We start from the raw sequence: 10,124 nt of genomic DNA on the forward strand, positions 1-10,124 counted from the left end.
TGTTTGAAAGCGTGCCAGAGATTATCTCAAACTGCGGGGAGGTTGCGCCATGGAGAAAATGGCTTCGGCTTTTACGTAGTACCTGGTAGTGTTTCCTGTAACTCCAGTTCAAAGCATTTATGCTGAAATAGCTTCAGTAATGGCCTCACTGCTTGTGGTTGAATACTGAATATTGTACCGGGCATGCACTGGTTGACTATGGGGTAGCAGAGGCGATCCGGAAGTGATCTGATTCAAAGGACGTACGCGCATGTCAGCATAGTTCTATATTCAAGGGGAGGCGGCTAATAATGCGGGACGTTCTGCACGTGCCTGTTGCAATACGGAATACCAAGTTGAGCAACGGGTATACCTGTTTTACATAAGACGGCCTTCCTGATCCACGTAGTGTAGACCCGTAACCCCACTGAAACGGGCCGTTTGAGCTACTTGTATAGAAGTATGAAAACATGGAGTCCATAACATAAAGAATATATGGAAATCCACGAATTATCTGTACGGAATCCGTAAGAATTCCAGTTAATTCTTAAACAAATTTTATATAATGCGTATGACCTCATATGGAGTCCGTAAGTTTCCATAAGTGCTTCTATATAGTCCCTATTGTGTCCATATCTTCCGTACTGGATGCATAAAATTTCTTATAGAAACGTATAGAATTCTGGAACTTGCCATGTGGAAACTTTCAGTAGCGAATCTAAAGTCGAGTGTTCTAGGTAACAGTAAATATGAAAAATACCGGTCCTATGAGAGCCCCAGTGTTTTCAAGGCGTTGGGTACTGTTAGCGACATGCAATGCTCTGGTTGAAACTTCCCTCACCTGTGATCGCTGGTACCCGCCTCATCACCTAAGGAGGAGGCGGGTCTGGCTGTCGGCGAAGCGACTTGCACCCACGTGACGAAGGCACTTCAGATTAGTCAGCCGACTGTAGTTCTTCGCCCGGCACCGACAGTGGTCTCGCCACTGGTTCTTGCTGCTTTTAAAAAAAGAAGCTACTTGTGAAAACAATCCCTCACTTGGGAAAATGAAAGTTGGAATCTTGAAAATTGATAAGATATGGCAGTAAAGTGTCAGCCTCCCTAACAACGGCAGACAGCATGTGCTGTTTCATGGGAAGGCACGATACTGATTCTCTTTCCCACATCGGATTAGTGACTGATAAATGCGCAGCAGATAAACTGCAGATGAACAAAGGCAGTAGTTACTCCATGCAACGCAACGCATGGAGCAACGCAAGTTCCTCCATATTTAAGCTGGAAGAGATCCAGCTTTATTGGACATCACTTTGAACTGCTAGGCAACTGTGAAATATTGAGCGGTACTGTTTAAAATATATAGGTCGGAATGGTCTCATGTGAGATCAGTTAAACTAGTTCCTACAGTAATATTAAAGGTGCAGAGCAGAGGAATCTAAACTCGCCTTTTTGCCGCGGGAACTCAATCTACACGTTACGAGCATTCTCAGAAACTTCGATTTATTTGCCCTGTGTTACCGATTTCCCTAATTAAATCGAATTAACGTCCGGCTTCCGCCTTTTTTTTTAATTCTCCCGTACGGAATTCTCCCCGTACCTTTTAATGCATGGCTATTTCGTTTAGTGTCAGCCTCCCTAACAACTGCAGACAGCATGTGCTGTTTCATGGGAAGGCACGATACTGATTCTCTTTCCACATGGGATTGGTGACTGATAAGTGCGCAGCAGATAAAGTGCAGATGAACTAAGGCAGTGGTTGCTTCATGCAACGCAACGCAACGCATAGAGCAACGGCAGTTGCTCCATGTTTAAGCTGGAAGAGATCCAGCTTTATTGGACATCACTTTCAACTGCGAGGCAACTGTGCGATATTGAAAGATATTGTTAAAGATATATGTGCGGAATGGCCTCATGTGAGATCAGTTAAATAAGTTACTACAGTAGTATTAATGAGTGATTATTACCTAGGTGCAAAAAAATGGGCCAATAACAAATGCCTTTTAATGCATGGCTATTGTGTCTAATGAGCAAAGAATGTAATATTAAAATCAGTTCTTTACAGCACTTGGAATAGCAACATTCATGGTGTATTTTAATAGTATGAATCGAGAAATTTTGCATATGTATAATTTTTTTTATTGAACCGATACTGAAGAATTCTGTTCTATTTATTGCAAACACGAAGCCTTCAGCTTCATGAAACAAAATGGTTTATGGCATATCTGGTTTAACGTCCCAAAGCTACCCTGGCTATAAGGGACGCCGTAGTGAAGGGCTCCGGAAATTTCGACCACCTGGGGATATTTTGAAACAAAATGGCACTGTCTGTATTAGAGATGCTGAGGTCGACATAGTAAGGCAGTAAATATGTCCTCCTGCGGAAATTTAGTCCAGACGATGATGTAAGTTAATACTATGTTTAAAATACTGATTTCCGGAAGGAAATAGGGGCAACACTTCGAAAATAATATTACATTTGAAAAAGCTAATTCATTTTTTAGTCATTTTTCGATCCGGAAGACCAGTATCCCCCTTACGACCGCCACAGAAAACAGATGCGGTGAGTTTTGGAGAATAATTAGCAGAAAACTACAAAAGTTGTGAGGCGGGAATCTGTATATATATATTGATCGTTACGGTACAGTCGATGTGCAAAAAGGGTAACAAGTCCACAACAGTGACAGGCTTTAGAGCCAACTCGGTATCGAGTGCTCACTGGAGCAGTGGGTTGATGTTGGTATTTCTCTGAGGTGTGGACCTTTCCTTCAAGATGGCTAGTGATTGATGACCCTAATGCGTAACTTCACGCGCTTTCTAAGCGATGTAATGGGTTACGGCTATGCATGTTGCGCATATAAGAAACATGGTTGTATGCGCCCAAGACAGTACTAAAAAGGCGTGACAGCTTCGACACCGTGCTCTTAAATGGTAGATGACGCAGGAATGCAGTTTTGATGCCCTCCGCCACGCATCCCCGATTTCGCAAATGTTCTCGCAGACTGCATTTTGTTTTAAGACAGAATTGATTAACTATTACAGTGAAAGCTGTTTATGGAAGGCCATCCTCTAGCGATCATGTGTAGCCACGTGGGCCGGTTTAACAAGGCGGGCTCATGGACATAGCTCGTGACTCGGGCACGTAGCTCGGACCTGGCCCAAGTAAGTGGAAACACGGGCGCTCGCTTGGGAGTAGGCATGCCAGCGCCTGCCCACGCGCAGACGCAGCCAATGCGAGGTGAGGAGTAGCTTATAGGAGGTACGCACTCAAGCCACAGTGGTCGCCATTGTGGCGTCCATACAGAACAGTGTATGGCTGCGGCGCATGTCTAAACTGGCACCCGTGTCGTCACGTGAGCACTTCATGTACTCCCGTTTCACAATCAGGCGCGGAACGCTGTCAAAGGTAGCGTGCTTTCTGCGCTGCCTATGACTGCAACCAAAAAGCAGTGGCTTGGTTGTAGCTGGCTGGTTGTAACTCCGCCGCCAACCGCAATGAACGTAACTGAAGGAGGAACTGGCACTAGCATCTGTAATAAAGAACAGGATCTAACCGCAAAAAATTCTGAAAGGAGAAGATTCTCTCTATCACTTTTGAATTTCTGACCCGCGTAGAGTTGTTCATTCTCAACTTAAAATTCATATGTACCTACAAGTTCTAACACCGCACACTGCGCAGTGTGCACGTGGTTAAGGAATGCGCCAGTGCTGTGCAATGGCACCGTGCTGCCCCCGTTGGGTCTCGTGCTACCCAAGTTGCCCTTCCCGAGCAACTTTGTGTCTTTAACAATAAACTGCCACCTGCCAGAGTGGTTAGTTCGCCTACAACCCGGTGCATAGGTTGTGATGGCCCCACAATGTCACCTGACCTACCTAGGTTGCTATGTTGCCCATCGAGGTCGCCCACCTAGATTGATTATCCGGGGCTGGCTGCCGGGGTCACTCTACGCCACCCTGTATTTATCACTCACAACGCTGGCAACGCCGACATCAGGGTTTCTGTGTAATGTGGCCTTTAACGTTATCGCGTGAAATAAAAAGGCTACCTTTGCAGGTTAGCTCTATGGAAAGGGTATCATATTCCCCCATAGCGAGACACAAAAGTGTTCTTTCGGCATCCAGGCAAACTGTAGCTATATATTCCATACCAGTATTTAGTAGTGCGAAGAGTGCTGCAGGGGTGTATGGGTTGGGCGCGATGTCCCCCAGCGATGCAGCATCAAAGATGGTGCCATCATTTGTCTGCTGTCGCCTTGTTGTCTGCGCAGGCACAAGCAGAGAAATATTGTAAACGACAGCACAGTGAGAAATCTTAACAAGGTATGGTAAGCAAATAAGAAAACATTCTATGACGGAAGGGAATAAAACAAAAATTTGGTTTGGTTTATTGGGGGTTTAACGTCCCAAAGCAACTCAGGCTATGAGGGACGCCGTAGTGAAGGGCTCCGGAAATTTCGACCACCTGGGGTTATTTAACATGCACTGACATCGCACAGTACACGGACCTCTAGAATTTCGCCTCAATCGAAATTCGGCCGCCGCAGCCGGGATCGAACCCGTGTCTTTCGGGTCAGCAGCCAAGTGCCGTAACCACTGAGCTACCGTTCATTGAATATGTTGCAGCAAGCAGTCAAAGCAGTTTTGTAAGGAAACAGCCCATATTTCTTCCAAGGACGTGAAACATGGCGCTATGGAGTGATGACCTTTACCGTAATTACCATCAGTTAATAGTGTCAGTCGAATGATTGCATCATAAACTGGTGTATAATTTTCTTGAGCACCATCGTTTTATTTCCCGTGTGTCCCAAGCACACCAGGGCCAAGATAGCTGCAGCTTACTCAATCAGTCAGGTAATCGGCCCGATATTGGAAACATATTGGCAAACGCTAGCCCAAGAAAGGACCATTTACAATATTGGGCCTGTGTTTAATTGGACCTGTGGTGCTTTGTCTCTTGCGGCCATTTTAATTACCGGAGTCCTAATTCCAGAGTGACAGGAAGTGGAGACTCCATGCGTGCTGTCCTTGATGTGATACCTACGCACTTTAAAATAATGGAGGCGGCATGCCTCCGTGGGAAATAAAACATCGGGCATCTATTGCGTTTCTACAAGCTGAATTAGAGCGTTCGCCGAAGGGGCCTGCGGATACGCCAGGAACTTTTTGTTGTTCTGATCAAAGGCTTGTAAGTCCAGCGTTGTGGTGTGTGCCTTCTTTGTCTTGTCTTGCGTCTGTTTTCGCTGGTTACCCACATAATCATCAAGTTGACGCAAGCATGATGCAAACAGAGTTTGAGTGGAAGGCCGGGAACAATTTTCAATTTATTCTATAGTGTTATGACCAATGAGCACGTCTTTCACTGCCAAAATACCCTCCATAAGGCGAAATAAATTAATTTTACTAGCAAAAAAAATTTTGACGAAGGTGTCCTGAGTATCCTTTCAAGAGAGATACAGATGCTCACCACTGACTCTATTGTTGGCTCCGTGGAATTTCTCGCAAGGACAAGCGGCTCGCCCACTGCTGCAACAAGCCTCCACGGGAGTCCATCGCAGTCGCAAGTCGGCCGGGCGTTGGTCGCCTGGTCCTCAGTCAGCTGTCTCCATGACAACGAAGAAACGACGTTTGTCCCACATATCCTGTGAGAGGACCACATATTATGGAAAGTTCACACCCAACAATTCTGGATAAAAACATGTTTGAACTGAAAACCTTCGATGAACGCAATTTTTGTTTCATATGATGTAGGGTTTTATTACATCAATCAATATATCCACATATCACCCGGCGGCAGTCTAGCACTTCTTTTTTTCTATTAATGTTTTTGCTATCGTCAAAAGCATACGCCATTGGTTTTTTATGGCAGTATAAACTGTTCGATACTATCTATGTTATCTATGTTAATTCGCTGAAAGAAAGGTTTTGCTACATATCAGAAGACTGGACCATTCATCTCAATTTCCATAACAGTATCTTACAACCTTCATTTGTCGGCCCGGTGCCGACAACAACGACTTCGACAGCTTTTCGATCGAACGCGCTGTTTGCGCTGTCGCTTAGAAATGGCGTTGACTACACCAACCTAATTACGCATAATCATATCATACTCCTCGCAACTGTAAGGATGGGGCCTATCCCGAAAGTTAAAATTACCAATCGACTCATTTCAAGGGTGCTCGGTGACGTTTCGCCTTATCCATCTGATGTCTGTTAAAAAAAACTGGGGTCTGAAAAATCAAAATCCGGCACCATGTTCAAGCTGGCAGATTGGCAGTAATAATGGGAGTTCCTGTCCTGTAGTGTGCGACAAGCGAGAATTGACCTTTCTTCTTCCTTTTTACCCGATTCAGCAAGTGCGCAATAAATAAAAGACCTGATGCTGCTTTACGCATACGTCAGCTAGGCAGGCTGCACTAGGTGTGTGGAGTGTTTCAGTTCCAAATATAAAGTCCGAACCAGCCAGCTGAACAGTTTGCTAGAACATGAAGAACAAGCCACGAGTTGAAGAGAACTGCGCGAAGAGATGAGTTCGCACAAATAAGAAATGGTCTATGCGTGTCGCCAAAGCGACTCAGGCTATGTGGGACGCCGTAATGAAGGCCTCCGGAAATTTCGACCACCTTAGACTTAACTGCCTTAAAGTTATTCTTCCTACGGCAGTGCAAGAAGTTTAGGTACTCTTCTTATGGGAGTACAAGTAAGGGTAAGAGCAAAATTTACGAGGAACTTTAGCGGCTAAAGTGGTGAAAGGCGAAAGGCATTCAGCTACGCGATTGTTCACTTCACATTTTGTTGGTGCATTAATTAATTGCCAATTAAAGACGCTTAATATTTGCCTTTTGGAGTGGAACGCGACAGCGTGTTGTAGCGCCGCCAGGGAGTCCACGGAGCGCCACCACCCGTGCGGCGGGTGCTGTTGCCCTTTGAACGCAACACTTTTTGAGGGAAGGAAATGGCGCTGTAACTCTCAGTCACCTAGTTGGACACCTTAACCGCGCCGTACAGGAAGGGAGGAAGTGGCAGTGAAAGAAGGAAGAGAAAAAAGGGCCGTAATGAAGAAAATGAAAATTGTATGCGAGGAAAGGAAATTACGCAGTAACTGTCTCACATATCTCGGTGAACACCAGCCGAAAATTGTATTGAGGAAAGGAAATTGCGCGATGTCTCAAATATTTCGGTGGACATTGTCAAAATTCGCGCGCAGTGACGTCGCGACCATTTCGACCAATCTGAAACGCGGAAAAATTTGCTAACCCGTCTTGGTCACGACAGTATGAGCCATTAAAGGCTTTCGCCTTAAAAATACTTACTCCCGAAGAAGCAGCGTAACCTTCCCCAAAAAGGTGTCAACTCAGCGACAAATGACTTACTCCCCTAAAAGGCTAAGATCACACCTGTTTTTTTTTTGCGACGTTCTCCTCATGCCGCTCACATTCCCTCCTCCTCCGCTCTCCTCTTCGTTACTGCCGTAGTCGGAGACACAGAGCGGCACCGGGTGTAGGCTCCGTAGTTGCCCCCGATGGCCAGCGCCGCTTTCAGAGTGAAGACCCCGGTCTCTGCGGTGGTGGTGGTGGCGGTGAAAAACTTTTCAAAGAGAGCTTGAGGGTAAAAAAAAAACCCTGCTGCATGGTCGGCATCCTTAGTCCGGGACACCGCACAACGAGGCCCCATCTCGCGCCCGCTTGACCAGAGCCCTTTGGGACTCCAGTGTGGAGCAGTTGAGGAGGGCAGTCTCGCATGCCTCTCGGGTGGGGGTGGGGGAGGGGGGAAGGTGAGGATTCTGAGTACATGCCCACACCATGTGAAAGATATCGCAGATCTCTCCACAGTGCGGGCAGCGCCCATCTGTGTTCGTATCGAAGTGTTTTGCTATTGCAGGACAGAGAAGGGTTCCTGTCTGCAGGCGCCGCAGAGTTCGCTCCTCCACCTTACTCAGCCCCTTGGCAGGTTCCGGGTAGAGACGGTGGCTGTCGCAATAATAAATTAGCATTTCGCGGAACCGCAGAAGCGGTTTATGAGCTTCTGAGCCATGAGAGCTAGGATGAGGAGCCCGGTGTGCGAGCGCTCGGGCGTTCGCATCAGCGGCCTCATTGCCTCGTAGACCCTGGCGGCCAGGAGCCCAGATCACTTTTGTGCGAGTTTTTTATTTTTGTTTGTTTAGGAATACTGCAGACTCCTTCTGGAGTCCAAGCAGGAGTGGGAAACAGATGAATAATACCGAAAATACATGAATAATACCAAAAAAAACCATGAATAATACCAAAAATACAAAATGAAGTCAAAGAAAAAAGTCACACATTCAAACTTTTCAAAGCAGCAATGAATTCCACTTCGTCAGGAGAATCGACAACATTCTGAGGCAGCTTATTCCAGTCGGACACAGTCGTAGGAAAATAGGAATATTTAAATCAATCGATGCAAGCCTGGTATTCTTTTAAGATTTTCCCGTGGTTAAACCGTGTGTTAGCTCGAGTTGGATCGGCGAGAGCACGTCTTAGAATTTGCGGGGCAAGGGCTGATATTTCGCCTGCAAGATAACGTTCACAGGCCCGGCGAGAGTCTGTGATAACCGTTTTCGATTTTGGATCGGCGGCAGCGAGAGCTATTGCGACTTCCTCCGCTCGTGCTGAATTTGGGGCATGCTGGGTCCCACTCTCCCGTTCGGCTTCACTGAGCGCCATGCGGTGGCGGGCCTTTCCGAAGAGGCAACTGCAGCTGCGGCGTAGAATTCAGGAAATCTGGTATTCTAGCAAGGCAGGATGGTGCCAGAGATTGTTTAAAAAGGGAATCCGAGTTAGTTACTCTTAAATACATCATCTTTCGCAGCTAATCTGCCGAGAAAGTTTCGACCACCTGGGGTTCTTTAACGTGCACTGACATCGCACAGTACACGGGTCTCTAGAATTTCTCCTCCAAAGAAATTCAACCGCCGCGGTCGGGATCGAACCCGCGTCTTTCGGGTCAGCAGCCGAGCACCATAACCACTGAGCCACCGCGGCGGCGCCACGAAGAACTGCTCCCCTCTCAACTTCTTCGCGCGAGCTGACCAGCGCCGGATAATTACCGACGCCCTGAAGCGGATAGCCCTCCAAGAGCTGTCTTTTGCCCTTTAAGGGAAGCCCCCTAAGGGTTGCCTAAGCGGGAGGGGGGGGGGGGAGTGGAGGGGGGCTTGCCCCTCTTTGCACTGCTTGACAAAATGTTTTCACCACCCACCACTATGACTATTCTGGCGCCAAACGTAATTTATATGCATCTGTGAGCACAGAAGTTGGGGCTGCGTGATGCCAAGGGAAGTCTGCTTTTTTTCTCCTAGTAATGGTTAATATTCCTTCATTTTCGTATTGGCTGTGTTTTCTATACGAAACCACAGCCAACTGTACGAAATCGTAAAAAACCTACTGTAAGGCAGCTGTGGTTTCGTATAGAAACCCCAGGTGTCGTATAGTTGGCTTCGTACAGTTTCGTATAGAGTTTAAGGTTTCGTATAAGGTTTTGTATAGTTGTGGCTCTTTTCGTTGTCGTCATGGAGCCACCTCCGTAAAATTCGTCACGCGTGTTTCTGAGCAACCATGTCCTATAGATGACTTTTTATCTGTTTTGATGACACGAGCTAGAATGAGTTCTTGTCTGTTATGTTCACTAGTACGAGTCTTTCTGCGCACTTTACCTCAAACATGGTTTTCCAACTAGCCGAGACCCACACCTTAATGAGATATGTATTACCCTGCTCTACGACAACAGAGTGAGGCAGCAAGCCAATGTCTCTTGGCAACTGGACCAGACGGTTTTGTGGAAGCGAGTAAAGGCGGCCTGTGTTGGTTCGACTCCACTTTGATATCAGGAGCTAATTTTGTGAGGTCTCTTAGTGCATCAGTCACTTTTATGTTTTTGTTCATGTTTAGAAAGGAAAAAAATCAATTATTTGGTACATTTGTCCTCGAATTTTAATTTGCCACTACAAATTAGGAAGACATCGTCGCATGGCATCATCAACCTGCGCAAAGTCCAGGATGGCCCAGGACCGCTACTTTTCATTACCCTCACTGTTTGCAGCGGGTTCCTCGCCGAAATTAAGGATCGCGCCATGGCTCTGCACGAGATAGGCTGCCTCAATGCACGCGCCTACGATCGAGATTAGTCGCGTGCGCGGA

At 46.6% G+C, this 10,124-nt stretch overlaps 1 protein-coding gene across 2 annotated transcripts; it reads right to left on the reverse strand.

The window, feature by feature from the left end:
* Positions 1 to 816: 816 nt before the first annotated feature.
* Positions 817 to 7,513, reverse strand: LOC149347577 (uncharacterized). 2 transcript variants are annotated; one of them, XR_016292149.1, is made up of 4 exons: positions 7,368 to 7,513; positions 5,438 to 5,569; positions 4,122 to 4,233; positions 817 to 977 (listed from the first exon to the last, which is right to left on the reverse strand). XR_016292149.1 is itself a non-coding variant. In XM_089585618.1 (4 exons), exons 1-4 carry the CDS (start codon positions 7,394 to 7,396, stop codon positions 919 to 921), a joined length of 375 nt encoding a protein of 124 aa, XP_089441744.1. In that variant the 5' UTR covers positions 7,397 to 7,513; the 3' UTR covers positions 817 to 918. The 2 variants fall into 2 exon arrangements, 1 of the variants encoding a protein (XP_089441744.1); XM_089585618.1 differs by having other exon boundaries at positions 5,438 to 5,612.
* Between the last annotated feature and the right edge of the window lie 2,611 nt (positions 7,514 to 10,124).

Source organism: Amblyomma mixtum, chromosome 4 (genome assembly GCF_055824585.1).
Source record: "Amblyomma mixtum isolate Tamu chromosome 4, ASM5582458v1, whole genome shotgun sequence".
NCBI classification, from domain to species: Eukaryota; Metazoa; Arthropoda; class Arachnida; order Ixodida; family Ixodidae; genus Amblyomma; species Amblyomma mixtum.